This window comes from Podarcis bocagei (assembly GCF_964188305.1).
Source record: "Podarcis bocagei genome assembly, chromosome: 4".
NCBI lineage: Eukaryota > Metazoa > Chordata > Lepidosauria > Squamata > Lacertidae > Podarcis > Podarcis bocagei.
In genome coordinates, this window is record NC_138128.1 from 5,187,209 (window position 1) to 5,202,918 (window position 15,710).

Here is a 15,710-nt window from a genome sequence, read left to right on the forward strand (position 1 = left end):
TGACCTGGGTTGGGGTGGTGCCAGTTCAGATGACAGGCAAAGGAATCGCAAGATGGAATTGAATGTCAGCCGGCCGGAATAAAACCCTCCGTGTGGAAAACCAGCATGCTGGGAGCCAGACTTAGGATCCTTCTCCCTGACGTGCTCGTGTTCTGTTTACGGGGATATTGTTTTCTGTGGAGGAGCATTCTGTCGCCTGATGGAAGCTATGAAAGGAAAGAAGGCTTCTTTGAGGAAAGAAGGCTTGCCCAAATGAGAAGAACAGAAAGGAGCACAAACTCTGGCAAAACCAATGGAATGGCAACTGGGAAAGCGAGAGGGAGAAGAGAGTTGGCGTAAAGGGCCGGCTCTTGCAATGGAGAGAAATGTATTCTCCCAAGAATCTGCACTTGGAAGTTAACTTATTCATAAACGATGTGGCGTTAGGGTTGAGCAGTGGAGTTAACAAGTCTGAGGATGACACCAAATGGTCTCAGTGGCCTGTCCTTCCGTGAGATTAATAGATTAATTCTATCTAATCTAGGAGACTTCAATTGTGGGTTTTAACAAGCCACTCTTCTCCCTATCTCCTGCAGTTGATGACAGCTTCTTGATAACTTGGGACCAAACCTGAGCAGGTCTTAACTTCTGAGCTGTAATGCAAAATGGCAGCTCTGAAGCCCTGTCTCACCAGCTTCTCAGCCTAGACAAGGCGGAAGACTTTCAGATGCACAAAACCCTGTGGCAGAAAGCCTGTCTCAGCCCAGCAGGATTAGATGAGCCGGTGTCTCCTGATTAAAAGTTGTTTGGCATGATGATGCAAGTGGGTTTCCTGTGTAGGAGTGAGAGTGGGAGCATAAGTGGATCACAGGAGCCCAGAAATCTCATTATCTCAGCAAAAATAGCAGGGCCAGATTCCTTTATTACGTCAAGGTGGACATTTGAGGAGTATTGATGGTGCTGAAACTTTGCTTCTTGAAGCTTTCCTGGTCTCTCCCCTATCCTCTTTGCCTCTGTAAGAAAATTTAGCTGTAGACTAGTGCTGGTGGCTTGCAGCTCATGGAGCAGACCGGTGCTTTGATGGTGTGCCAGTTCCAACCCACAGAAATCTAGCAGGAGGACATATTATGTTTCCCCGGGTCGCAATAGCTAGATTATTATGGATGTGTGTACCTTGTAGTCACAAACAGGTTTAGCTTTCACTCTAACCAGAATGATTTGTTGTATAGCTGTGCTTTCTGTTACGTTTTTTGGCAGAATAGGAGTCCTGATGTCTGTAGAAAATGATAGATGGGGTTAGCGTAGCCAGATCTTTTCTTTTTTACAGAACAACAGTGTAATTCAGCAGCAAAAAAAAAAAAAAAGCTAATTCTATTCTAGGCTGCATCAACAGAAGTCTAGTGTCCAGATCAAGGGAAGTAATAGTACCACTCTATTCTGCCTTGATCAGACCACACCTAGAGTACTGTGTCCAATTATGGGCACCACAGTTTAAGAAGGATGTTGACAAGCTGGAAGGTGTGCAGAGGAGGGCAACCAAGATGGTCAAAGGTCTGGAAACCAAGCCTTATGAGAAACAGTTGAAGGAGCTGGGTATATTTAGCCTGGAAAAGAGGAGACTGAGAGGAGATATGATCAGATATCTCAGGGGCTGTCTTATGGAAGAGGAACAAGCTTGTTTTCTCTTGCTCCAGGAGGGAGGATCTGAACCAGTGGCTTTAAGTTACAAGAAAGGAGATTCCGACTAAACGTCAGGAAGAACTTTCTGACAGTGAGTGCTGTTCGACAGTGGAACACTCTCCCACGAGAGGTGGTGGACTCTCCTTCCTTGGAGGTTTTTAAGCAGAGCTTGGATGGCCATCTGTCATGGATTCTTGAGCTGAGATTCCTGCCTTGCAGTGGGGTTGGCTTAGATGATGCATGGCGGACCCTTCTGACTCTACAATTCTACGATTGTATGTGTCTAACTTACCCAATGATTGGGGACGGGTGTTTGCTGTGACGAGATTGGGGTGTATTCCTGCTGTTGCTGTGAAATCCTGTTTCATGCATAAAACATGCTTGAAGCAAGGAGGGGCGCCTATTCCCGAGTGAAAATGGTTGTTTTCCAGGCCTGAGACGCATCGTTCCAAGAAGGAGCTCATCAAGGTCCTAGAAACAATGTTTGAGACTTTCAAGGATCTAAAAATACCCCACCCACCCAGTTTTGAAATGCCAGCCCTCTTGAGTCGAGAGAGCAAGTGCGCAGAAGTCTGGGTGCCGGGCTAAATACCTCGCAGGTCAGCGTTCCCTTGTGTCTGCTCACAATGGGAAGAGAAATGAGACCAGCTTCAAGATGTAGTTGTCTAGACATGCAGTCACCTTTTACAGTTAAATGTCATGGCGGTGCCTTGTTAAAGTTTAAACGAGACCCACAAAATCCAAACTGTAGTAAACAAAAGGCCATAGCTGAGCTCTCACCTCTCATGGATGACGGTGGTTGCTGAAGTGTGCTTATATCTTACATTTTGTCTTTGTGAAATGAGTTGAGTGGGTGAAGGGAGGCCTCTGGTTCAGCATGCTGTGCTAGGAGATCAGAAGGGGAGCTAGCGTGCATGTTCAGGAGGCAATTCTACATTTCAAGTTGAAATACTGCTTTGGGCCTTGCATGGTCATTTCCAAAGGAGCAGGGGTTGAATTGAGAGTGTCACTGAGCCTATACAGTGGTACCTCTAGATACGAACGGGATCCGTTCCGGAGCCCCGTTTGCATCTAGAGGTAAACGTAACTAGCAATGGCATGTCTGCGCATGCACGCGTCGCTTTTTGCTGCTTCTGCGCATGCGCGTGACATCAGTTTCAGCGTCTGCGTATGCACAAGCGGTGAAACCCGGAAGTATCACGCTCCGTTACTTCCGGGTTGCCGCGGAGCACAACTCGAACGCGCTCAACTCGAAGCGTCTTCAACCTGAGGTATGACTGTACTATTGTTTGCCTGATTAAGTACAGTGGCACCTCAGGTTACATACGCTTCAGGTTACATACGCTTCAGGTTACAGACTCCGCTAACCCAGAAATAGCACCTCGGGTTAAGAACTTTGCTTCAGGATGAGAACAGAAATCGTGCGGCGGCGGCAGCAGCAGGAGGCCCCATTAGCTAAAGTGTTCAGGTTAAGAACAGTTTCAGGTTAAGAACGGACCTTCGGAACGAATTAAGTACTTAACCCGAGGTACCACTGTATATCTTTCTTACTTGCAAGTAAGAGCCTCTGCTTGTGCGTTTTGGAGTGGGAGCCAGGACACCGATGTGCTGCTTTTCGGCATGCAGGGATTTTGTGTGTATGTGTTTGGAGAGGAGCATTCAACTATGTGAGCTCTCAGCTGCAGCCTGAAATGACTTAGCAGCCTGGCCGTTTGACCACTTTTGTTTCTGCTGTAAGCCGCTTTGGCTTCTGTCTGAATAAATATTTTGCAATAAGCAACAAGCCGCAGGGAGAAGAAGACCATCGGACATCATCTGCTCATTGCAACCAGTCACCAGAGGCACAGACAGAAGTTGTAGCTCCCACCCACCCACCCACCAGTCATTACAGCCTAAATAAGTTGCATTAATTAGGAGTGAGCTTGGGGTTTTAGTTTTTCTTTAAGCCACCCTATAAGGCTTCAGGATGGGGTAGGCTACAACTGCGAACAAGCCCATGAAGGCTGCATCCAGGGATGCTTTAAATAAGCTGCCATAAACTCAGCCCTGCAAGTCCATCAGCAGATCTGTTGCATGCTGCCTCTCCCTTCTTGCACCGGAGAAAAAGGGGGCCTGATATGTTTTGGGCGTTCAGTGGTCCGGAGCTGGGATTCCATACCGCACTCCCTGCAGGCATGGACTCTCGTGAACCGGGGCCCCATTGTTGACCTCGCTAATAGATTTAATTGGCCGAGCGTCTCAAAGCGGAGCGCCTGCTTGTTGCTACATTTCCCTCGATGTGCTTTGAGAGTTCTGGCACCGGCGTATTTATGTTCCGTTCATTTCCAGCGCAGGCCCTTTGCCGCTGCCAGCCTATTAATTTCTAAACTGCCTGCAGCTACAGATCGCGATGGGTGGCAGGGCTTTGCGGTTGCAGCACCAAACAGCTGGACTAAGCGACCTGTTCCATTGAAACAAAACCCATGCGGCCTCTGGTTTCTTGAGGAGGCCTTAATCCTTTCTCTTAAGACCTGTCAGCACAAGAGAGCAGTTGTTTTAAGCTCCCTGCTCTCTACCGCTGCACGTCATCTGCCTGGCCGAGCTCAAAGTGTCGGAGGGCTGGCGTCTGGGGTCACAGTCGTCGTGCCCCGGGCTCTAACTCGGCCTGATAAGGGCACGTGGGACCCCTTGCATGAGTGGGGCGTTCCCTCTCTGTTCGGACCTGATTCTGCCGAAGACTGTAAATCGAGACGTTATGTAAGCAGTGTATCTTGGAATGCGGTCGCTTTTTTGAAATTCCATTCATTAATGGGTTTTTAATTGAAGGAATATGTATCTGTGGAAGCAGGTTATAGCTGCAGTCGGTTTGTCACCGGATAGCGGGTCTCCGAGCACATGAAAGAGGAATTCTCTCGCTAGCTCTAAAGCTGCATAACCTAAAGCCCGAGGCAGGTTATGTAAATCTAACAACAACAATACCATGTGAAGGGCAAACATGAAGGAATAAAAATTGGCAAAAGAGCCCCACCTGCCATTCATATGAAATACATAAATAAATGTGTGTGTTGTGGGTGCAGTAGAATTTATACACTGCTTTTGACAGGCGAGCGCTGTTGCCCCAAGCTGCAGACAGAGGGACTGAGGAGGGAGTTGGTTCACGGCATGCCATTTTATTATGGGTGCTTGTTCTATGCTGTGATAATTTTTATACAGTGGAACCTTGGTTCTCGAACGCCTTGGTACTCGAACATTTCAGCTCCTGAATGCTGAAAAACTGGAAGAAAGTGTTCCGGTTTTCGAATGTTTTTTGGAAGCCAAATGTCCAATGAGGCTGTCAGCTATTGTTTCTGGGGGGGGCCTGTGCCAATCGGAAGCCACACCTTGGTTTTCGAACATTTTGGAAGTCAAACGGACTTCTGGATTACGTTTGAGAACCAAGGTACCACTGTGTAATGTCTTCTTGGTTTTAAAGTGTTGATTTCATAGATGCTTTCTTATAAATATTTTATATTAATTTAGGTAAACCACTTAGTGATCTTTTTATTGTTATTAAGTGGTCTGCAGGTCACACTTCTCTGAAGTCTCTCAGCCCCACTCACCTCACAGAGTGTTTGTTGTGGGGGAGGAAGGGAAAGGAGATTGTTAGCCGCTTTGAGACTCCTTAGGGTAGTGATAAAGCGGGATATCAAATCCAAACTCTTTCTTTCTTTCTTTCTGCAGGTCATAGAATTGTAGAGTTGCAAGGGGCCCTTGCATTTCAGAAATCATTTGCCCAACGTGGGGCTAGAACCGACGACCCTGAGATTAAGAGTCTCATGCTCCACCTACTAAGCTTTCCCAGCTACTCCTATTTATCGCCATGGATGCTTTAGTTGAGATTCCTGCATTGCTGGGGGTTGGACTAGACAGCCCTCGGGGTCGTCCCCCCCACTCTACAATTCTATGATTCTAAATACGGTAAATAGCCGAGGAGGCAAGATTTGAATTGGCAGTTTCCTGGCTCACAGCTCAGCCCTGGTGATATACTATCCCTCAATTTGGAGACATGTGATCTGAACAAAGCACATGAACCTAATAATTTCCCTGCTGGACCAGACCAAAAGTCCACCTACTATAACATCCATGCTCCTTTCAGAAGCCGGTTTTCAAATAGATGAACTTGCTGCCCCCGCTGCTGAGTTTTCTTTGTTTCTTCCCTGTTTTTGATAGGCAAGAATGCATCTTCACCATTGACCCGTCAACCGCCAGGGACCTTGACGACGCTTTGTCTTGCAAGCCGCTTCCAGATGGTAAGATGGGTTTCCTATGTCGCTTTAGTGTCTGTGCGCATGGATGTCCATTTATAGCAGCTGCTGTGTGTTTTCAAACATGTAGCTCATCAGGGGCGTTAAGAATTTGAACATGGATGAACATTAATCGTGTTCACACCCCAGCAGCCCTGCTTAATAATAATAACAATTCTTTCTTTCTTTCTTTCTTTCTTTCTTTCTTTCTTTCTTTCTTTCTTTCTTTCTTTCTTTCTTTCTGCATACCCCGCCCATCTGGCTGGGTTTCTCCAGCCACTCTGGGCGGCTTCCAACAGAACACTAAAATACAATAACCTATTAAACATTAAAAGCTTCCCTAAACAGGGCTGCCTTCAGATGTCTTCTAAAACTTTGTGAGAGCCACTAGTGGTCAGAGTGGACGGTCCAAGGTTAGCTTGTCCATTGAGCTGATTCATTATTAGGAAGCCTTGAGTGTGCAGGCAACTCTCAATTTACGTGGGGGTTACACTCCAAGGCACCCTTTGTTTACGTGAAATTGCGTATATTTGAAACACCATTGGAAAAGCCTGCAAACACCCTCTGACCTCTGGCAACCCTAGAAAAAAACAGCAGCACTTGTTGTTTAGTCGTGTCTGACTCTTCGTGACCCCATGGACCAGAGCACACCAGGAACTCCTGTCTTCCACTGCCTCCCGCAGTTTGGTCAAACTCATGCTGGTATCTTCAAGTACACTGTCCAACCATCTCGTCCTCTGTTGTCCCCTTCTCCTTGTGCCCTCCATCTTTCCCAACATCGGGGTCTTTTCCAGGGAGTCTTCTCTTCTCATGAGGTGGCCAAAGTCTTGGAGCCTCATCTTCAGGATCTGTCCTTCCAGTGAGCACTCAGGGCTGATTTCCTTCAGAATGGATAGGTTTGACTCTCAAGAGTCTCCTCCAGCACCATAATTCAAAAGCATCGATTATGGTGCTGATGGAGACTACCAGATGCCAAACCCCACCACAATCACCCAAATTCCAACTTGCCACAGGCCTCAATGGCAGTGCAACTGCTCCTGGGATTTCCTTGCTGCTGTTTTGGTGCCTATTTGCCCTATTTGCTGGGCTCTCTTTAGGGTTGTTTCTGCCATTTTTACAGTCACTTCCAGGTTCGAAGTGATGTGTGCATGTGCGATTATGCGTCAACTGGATGCACATCCGTTAGGAGTTGCCTGTATATGCTCATTGTCTCCCATCTCCTCTTTGTTCAGTATGTGCTTTGTATGCAAAAGGTTCCCTGATGCAATTTCTGGCGTCCCTAAGGAGGGCGGGGAAAGACTCCTGCCAGAAATCCTGGGTCCGTCTGCCACTCTGTGTTCCCCAACCCGTTGCCCTCCAGATGTTTTGGTCCACAGCCCCAACCAGCAACTTTGTGATGGGAGTTGTAGCCCAAAACATCTGGAGCGGGCATTGGGTTGGGGAAGGCTGCTATAGACAGTGAAATGCCAGGGAGACCAGTGATCTGACGTGGTGTGAGGTCACCTGCCCGTGAACCGGAGCTTGATTTCAAGTAGGTGCTGCTGGAATGGCAGGGAAGCAGCTGGAAAAGCTCTCTCCTTCTTTTCCACTTGGGCTGAGTCACTTTCCAGTGATGGGAACTTCTTGAAATGAGGTAAGCAGTGACTATGTTGTTAATAAACTAAAATGGGAAGCCGTCATGTTTGCCTTGCCGCCTCTGCATTGTTACAAAGCTTTAATGAAGGTGGCTGGCCTTTTATTTTAGTAAATAAAACCCGTGGCTGCAGAGGCAGATGGAACGAGGCCTTTCTGTTAATGGAAGAGATGAGGCAGTGGGGTCGCCTAGATGCCCAGCTCCGGGCCTTGCAGTTCCTTCCAGGAGACGCATCTTAGGACACAGAAATAAAGCCTTGCATAGCATAGGAAGCACACCTCCTGATTCTACTTTTTAGTATTGTTCCATTCGGTGGTTGAGGGTCCTGTACCCGTTTTGCATTTCTAAGAATTCAGACGCTTAGAAAGTTGAGGCAATTTTAATCTGTTTTAGTATTTTATTTATAAATTTATTTATTTGGTTTTTCAAATTAAAGTTCTACAATCGCATATCCAACATACATCATAAAAGCAAGATTCCAAAGAATCTCCTGGAATTCCCTCCTCCCCTTTGTGGGTCCTATTGTTAGTCCTTTCCTCCTGCGTGTTTTATAATAATCCAAATCTTTTACCTCTCCATTTTATCCAAAACTCACGATTAAACTACAAGTGCTATTCCAATCCTACTAATGATTTTAACTCTTTACAATGATTTTTAAGATAAGTTATAAATTCCCCCCATTCCTTATTAACCTTTGCATGTTTTAAAGTAGGGTTGTGAATTTTTCTTGATTTTACTGCTTTATGTTTTGTAAACCACTTTGAGGGTTGTTGTTGTTTTGCAATCAAGCAGTGTATAAATTTAAATAAATAAATCAAGCAAACAAGGCAAGGTGTTCCCACTGCTAACCTGCTCTGAAATTGTTCTGAGCTTTAATATGCCAACGGCAAACTTGGCTTGGTAGCATCGCAGCAGCTGGCGCAGCCCTTTTGGCAAAGGGGCTGGATAACAGGATGCAGCCGTGATGGGGGTGGAATTGAATGTGGAGGGGAGAGGAACCCACAAAGGTGTACCGCAAGTGACGTCTGAATTCCTGGGATGGTTGATTCAGTGCTGCAAGATGGCCAGGGCAGTGGCAGCTTCCTTGGCCTGCGTCTTGTCGTTAGAAAATGAGTGCTGGCAGTACATTACGGAGATTGGAAACAGGTCTCTGCATTTGCGTAGTTAGGAATTGGTCTTGAATGACAGCTCGCCACATACCCTCTCCCGAATAATGCTTGCTGCGTTGTGTAGCTCCTACTGGTGAATATTTCTGTCGTGTTTAATTTAAAAGACTGCTTGCCCACATATTTCTGCATATTGCACCCAGCTTGTCAAAGTGATCAGGTTGTATCTGAGCAAAATCTCAGGCTGAGAGCTTAATTCAATTGAGGGAGACATGTCCTCATCCTGTTGCTGGACAGTCATTCATTCATTCATACGGAGGAATGTCTTAGGAGGCTGCTGTGAAAGGCCAATTCACCATTTAGCCCCAGACTGGTGTCGGTTCTGGTTACCAATGTTAATACTGGGTTTCGCTTTCCATCCTTGAAACCTGGAAAAATCTGGGACTATGTGACAACTTAGATCAGAGGTTTTCAACCTTTTTGAGTCCACGGCTCCCTTGACCAACTGCCTTCTTTCTGCGGCACCCCTGTGGGGCTCAGGAGCCCAGTGAGGTCACCCCTTGCCTGCAGAGCTGGCAGCCCCTCACCCTCTTTTGAACTCCCTCCCTTGTGGAGCGTTCCCGCAGCAGCCTCGTCTCTTTGAGAATCCTCCGTGTAGGCACTGCTGCCACCCCTGGCCTCTGAACTCCCTGCTCCCCCGCTGCCCCAAGCAGAGGTGTACCCCGTATTCTGAACTGATGCTGAAACAGTGTGCTTATTTCTTATTTCTTTTCTCTTTTTATAAGGTATTTTTATTAGGGATTTCAACACAACAATTTATCAAAAATACATCATCCACATTCCCCCACATCCCCCCCCAAAAAGAAAAACAAAACCCCACCCTCCCCACCCCTCCCTGAGACTTCCCTCAGCTCCTCTCTCTGGTTTCTCAGCACATGTTATTCTCTGCATGTTATAAAATTGTAAAGATCCTCAATTTATCTATCTGTATGTTACCAATAAAGAATTTGTGAGTGTTTATTCAAAACCTGCCAAGGAATCCAGTTGATTTTGTTGTTTCTTTAAATACTTTGTAAAAGGTTCCCATTCTTCTTTAAAGTCACAGTTGTCCTTGTCACGTAGTTTATGTGTCAATTTCGCCAGTTCCGCATAGTCCATCAATTTCTCTTGCCACAGTTCTTTAGTCGGGATTTCCTCATTCTTCCATCCTTGTGCTATTAAGACTCTTGCCGCCGCTGTCGCATACATGGAAATGTTTTTTAATTTCCTTGGCAGGTCTTTTCCTACAATCCCTAACAAGAAAGCTTTGGGCTTTTTTTTACAAATGTTAATTGGAACATTTTCTTCAGCTCATTGTATATCTTCCCCCAAAATTAACAGTGTGCTTATTTCTTGAGTAAAGATTTTGGGTTTCCTCGAGCCATAAGTCTGACTACGGTGTCCGAGGATGAGAGCCAGGACACAGTGGCTTTCCCCTTGGACAAGAGGCGTTAATGTGTCTTCTCCTCCAGAGACTGCGAAACCAAATCAGAGCAAAAGTTTCCAGGGAGGTTCTCAGAGCTTCAAGGAGACCCTTCTTGCCTGCCTCTTTTACTGAAATATTATTTGAGCTAAGAACTCGTTTCACATCTGGCGCCCTGCATCCTGGAACATCTCCAGAGGCCAGAGACCAAGCAACATGCACGACCTTAGCAGTGTTCAATGGAGACACGTCAAAGAGGACTTGCGCCCTCCTGACCCCAGTGCTTTCCTTCCAGGAACAGGATTAACTTCCTCTACACCCAGAAGGATTCCAATTTGCGAAGGCTCTTGGGTGCCACTTCCCATCTCTGTAAATTCAATGAGTATTAATTTCCTGGTAGAATTAGCCCTCTAGAATGGAGCATGGAATAGTAATAAAAACAGCTTGAGGTGTGATTTGCCAGAAATTGTCCTTTCTCTCTTCATCTCTTTGGCTGAGAGCCTTGATGTTGAGTGGGGGCTTCTGGCATCAGCCAAATTCAAGAAGTTCTCCCCTTGTCAGAGCTGTCATATTCTCTCCCCCCCCCTCTCTCACACACAGAGAAATCTGATCTTAACAGAAGCACTCTTGCCTCTTGGATATGGCTTTCTTAGCTGCTTGTCTTCTTTCTGCGAGGTTTTTTATTTTGAACTTTGCAGCCTTGTGTTGGGAAAGAGGCCTGAGGACAGGCTGAGGGCAAGCCTGAATGAGGCAGTTTAATAGTTTAGGGTGGGGGGCAGGAACAGAACAGGAGTTTCAGGGGGAGAGTTCTGGGCTAAAGTGGGATAGGTACAGGTGGGAGAGGAGTGAAAAAAGCATCCTCTGGTCCATGGAGGGAACGTGGATTAGTCTCTAAAGGAAGCTTAGAGGAATGAGCAGTGCTGCACAGATGGGCAACTTCCTGCATTCTCATGCGCAGCCCAGAATGGCCCAATTGCCCAAAAAATCTCAAAAGTAGGGTATTTGTTTTCCCCCCTCCCTCAAAATCAGGGACCCAAAGCGTACTACAAAATGATTAAGATATTTCCAAGCCACCCAGAAAATTTAAATTTACAGCATATACATTTCAAGAATGCTCTGATTGCTGGAAAAATGTGAAAATGAGGGCGTTTTTACACAAAATAGTCAAAACTCGGGATATTTTCTCCCCCAGCCAATTTGAACATGGTGTGGGGCATGGGAAGTGTCGGACTTGGTAGCAGCCAAGAATGTGCTGAGTATATGCCCCTTCTTAGAGAAAGGGAACAGGATTGTTTTGCCCTAGAGGGGCTCGTGATCTGAGTGATTTCTCTTTGGATACAGGGGCTATCTCAGAAAGGAGAGGCTAGTTAGTACCAATGTGGGAGAGTGAAGTGGCGCCTGTTGACGTGCCTGCCCTCGACCCTGCCTGTGCTTCTTTTGGCCTTCTTCCATCTTCCCCTGGTCCTGCTAAGATGCTGCTTGCTCCATCCGTCTCCAGGAAGAGCTGCTTACATTTTCATTCATGGCAACCTGGAAGCACCTGGGGGCATTTCTGAAGCAGCCCATGTCCTGAGCGCCTCAACTTCATAAGCCTGTGACATATTTTACAGAGCAGCGATCTGGCTAAAGCATCCTCCAGCCTGGCTAATGGCAGGATCTGGATGTTCAGCAGCCATCCTTAGAACAAGTCCGTGCACCTCACTTCTGTGCTCACAGCAGGGTACCCCGCATTCTGTCTGTTCCTCAGCCATATGTTCTACCTATGTCCACTTGGCACCCATGCTTTTGAGCTGGCTGGAGCATGTGGAAATCACTCTCTGCAGCGGCTTCAAAGGCCAGGCCTGTCCCACATCTAAATTATTTGTCAGGCTTAAGGTGCTGGCGAATAGAGCTGGAGCAACCATACACCTCTTGTTTTGCAATGTGAAGTGTATCTCTTAATGCTGCTTCATAATGGGATTTAGGAGTCTGGATGCATGATTTATTAGCTGCTGCAGACAAAACACGCACGTAACCCTATCAGGCTTTTAATTGTGTAATGCATGGCGTTGGGGCTTCCTCCCCCCTCCCCCAAGTACAACTCCCACTTCAGAGGCTTCCAGTGCCTCATGGAAAACTTTGAAAATGCGTCTTTCGAAGGCACGGTCCTCAGCTCCGCTTTCATTTCTGCTATTTGGTGACTTTCCATTTGGTCTGCTGCTGATCATCAGCTGGGCTATGCAGAGCTGCGTGGACAAGGAGGAAGCCTTTGCGCTCACACACAGTGTGTATGGCTGATCCCACCCCTATTGCATTTCCCCACCCCACCCCGATCTAGTTCCTCATACCTCTCAAAGAGCCACTCTGGGGATCAGAGAACAGTCAGAAGCCATGTTGACCCTGGGTCGTCATTCAGTGTGTGTGTGTGTGTGTGTGTGTGTGTGTGTGTAGAAAAATTGGTGACACACCTGTGTGTGAGCATGCAAAAGTGATTCCTGTGAGGCCCAGTTTTTGTTTTAATCCAGGCCGAAGTGGGGGGAGATGGGGTCTTTCAGATTGCGCCCTCTTTTGCACTCTGCTTTTTGAGGCGGAGTTGCGCAGATGCTTGCACATACTAGTGTGCAAACTTCTAAATAAATAGAAAAATCGACACTGCTTCACAGCAAAACTCCAGAGCGACTTACCCACATATACCTCTGTTAGTTATGAGCAATATTTATCTGCCCTTCATCAAAAGAACAGAAGAAGCTATAAGGCTGTTTGCCCACCCAGGTACGAATTGTCTGATTTGACCAGGAATCGCTCAGAGAAAGGTGTTTCCTGGTATCTGAAAACTGAGATCTGTTACTGAGAAGCTTCATTGATGTGGTGGCAGATGAAGCTGATTGACTGTATGGGACTGGCAGAAATGACTGGCAGAATCCGTGACCAGGGAGAAGAGTCGGCAGAAGAAGACTGGGAAAAATTTAAGGACTATTTACAAAAATATTGTAAAATTAAGGAATGTTGAATGATGTTGGATTGAAATTAAGTGGTTTCAAGCTGTAATTATGATAAAATGACTTTCTTTTTGTAAGTAAGAATTTAAAGTTATAACAATTTAAGATGTTGGAGAGAAAATAAGGTGTTTCTTTTTTCTTTCTTTTTTTTCTTTTTAAGCTGTAATGCTTTGAGATAAGGATTTGCTGTATAAACAATTCAAACTGGGTATACAAGAAGGGGAGGTATGAGGAGGTCGGGGAAATAAGTCATAAGAAAATAAGTCGTGAAATTTATGTGTTTTTAATATTTTTTATGTTTCTTTTTTCTTTTTGTTTGTAAAAAATTGGAAACTCTAATAAATATCTTTTTTTAAAAAAGAGAGAAGCTTCATTGATGTGGAACTCCACATATGCTCCAGTACTGTATGCGTGGTTAGGCTTGGGAATTCTGTGGCCACCTCCATATGCTTTCAGTGTGTGTGTGTGTGTGTGTGTGTGTGTGTGTGTGTGTATACATTTACTGGAGCAAGGAGATGAAGCTCCTGGAGCCTCCTCTGAACATGTTTTCCCAGTGAGCCTTCCTTGGGTGAAAAAAAAGAGACCTCCATTTTCCCATCCATTTAGAGCAAGGCCGGCCCAACCATTGGGTAGAGAGCTGTCTTGGGCATTAGATTCCGGGGCGCTGGAGGATAGAGCTCTGTGGTCCTCAGGTGTGCTGGAGGATGCTATTCCACCCCCGGTGTGGAAGTGAGATTCAGCTGCTGCTCCGATCCGTTTCAGCAGGTGAAATGGAGAAGGTGCCATTTGGTCTTCCGCACCAAGCAAGATATTTTGGAACCTGTCCTTGAGATGATATGAGGAGGTGCGTTTCTGATGGTCAGGTTGGTGGGAAGCCCTGGGGAGACTGACCTTTTCTAAACACCCCCCCCCCCCGTTCTTTGTTTCGGAGGCTCACCCCGGGAGATTCTGAAACTCCGAGAACATTGGGTTCTCTTTGGCTGTTTTGTTCTCGCTGCGTTTTTCTCCAGTGTTTCATGTCAAAAGGAGTGAGGGGCGGGGGAAGTTGGTAACTGTTGAGTTCAGTTTTGGGGGGGGAAACACTGAGTGGATGGAATGGGCTTGCCTTCTTCCATGTCCCTTGGCTGAATCTGTCTTCTATGACATTCAGTTTTACCGTGGTCTGGTAAACAAAGCCGCCAATTCACGTTCCGCTCCTTGGCACTTTGTGAAAACCAGAATGCCCCCAGGCCAGGCAAGGAAGGTTTATGTAAGCCAAATAAAGCCCTGAACAATGAATTGGCATGGTTTTTGGCGTGAAGAGGGACCGGGCTGCCGGCCTTCAAAACGCCAGCTGATTTCAGGGGCCCATGGTCTCCTACTGGCAAACCCTGGGTCCCTCGGTGAATGCCTTCAGCAGCTATAGAAGCCATAAATAAACATAGCTAGCTTTGAGGATGAATTGGCCCCAACTCCATATGAGAAAAGTTGAGGTGTGCTTGAATGCTTTCAGGAGAATTCTTGCTTTACCGTTGAGCCACAGCCATTCCTTGTCAACAGAGGTTAAAGTTAGCCTTGGGAAACTAAGTCTCTGTCTTGATGGCATCCCTGTTTCATGCCTGTTAGCATGGCTCAGATCTTGAAATAGGGCTTAAAATAGGGTTAAATTATCTTGCGTACTCCGTAGTGGTGATAGCCTTTCCAGCTGCTTTCAGAGCACTGCATCTCATAGTCCTGCTGGATGTACGGTCATACCTCGGGTTGAATGTGCTTCAAGTTGAGCGCTTTTGGGTTGCACTCCACGGCAGCCCAGAAGTAACGGAGCGTGTTACTTTTGGGTTTTGCTGCTCGCGCATGCGCAGATGCTCAAAATGCCGTCACGCGCATGCATGGAAGCAGCAAAACGCGACCCACACATGCGCAGATGCACTGTCGCGTCTTACGTTCCATTCAGGATGCGAACAGGGCTCCAGAACGGATCCCGTTCGCATCCCGAGGTACCAGTGTAATACCTCCCAGAGCCAGTATCCGTTCTCACAGAACTGGCTAATTTTCTCTTTCCCTGTTTTAATCTGGGTGGTGAAAACGTTGCTTAGGAAAGTGAATGTGAATTTACCACCAGGGTATCTCTCCTGCTCTTCCTGCTCCTGCTGTTCACACAAACTTAAACTCCAGTTTCCCCATTCCAAGAGTGAACACTTGATTCAAATTGCTGCGTTGGCAGCTTTTACTGAGTACTTACAGACCCTTCCTCCCTCTCTTTCTTCATCCTGTTTTATTATTATTATTTCTTTGGTAATAAAGGAAAATTGAGTTCTCTGGGCTGTTTTTGTTCGGGGAGGTGAGGTCATCAGTGGAGAAGTTGAAATCCCAGCTTGCTTTAAACTCTTCTCATAGGTGTGTTGTATAAATCATTCCTCCTTCAGTTGCCACATAGGATTGGGGTTACGCACAGCATCCTGGAATAGGTTCAAACCCATTAGATTCTTTTTTCAGATCTCAACAAGCCCTTTGTATAACCATGTGTAACATGGGAAGAAACTGTTCCAATGGATGGGTGCCATTTTTAACTTCAATCATTGCGAGTTTACATATGACATCGGAGTTGATTAGGGCTAAGCCAAAACTGCT

The 15,710-nt window shown here is 46.4% G+C and overlaps 1 protein-coding gene across 4 annotated transcripts in view; it reads left to right on the forward strand.

The window, feature by feature from the left end:
* The window catches only part of DIS3L2 (DIS3 like 3'-5' exoribonuclease 2), a 195,860-nt gene that overhangs the window by 104,245 nt on the left and 75,905 nt on the right, over window positions 1–15,710 (forward strand). For all 4 annotated transcript variants that reach the window (XM_081190036.1, XM_081190037.1, XM_081190039.1 and 1 more), the window contains one exon: window positions 5,848–5,927. In XM_081190036.1, coding sequence (XP_081046162.1) covers window positions 5,848–5,927 — 80 coding nt within the window. The remainder of the gene's footprint in view (window positions 1–5,847; window positions 5,928–15,710) is intronic.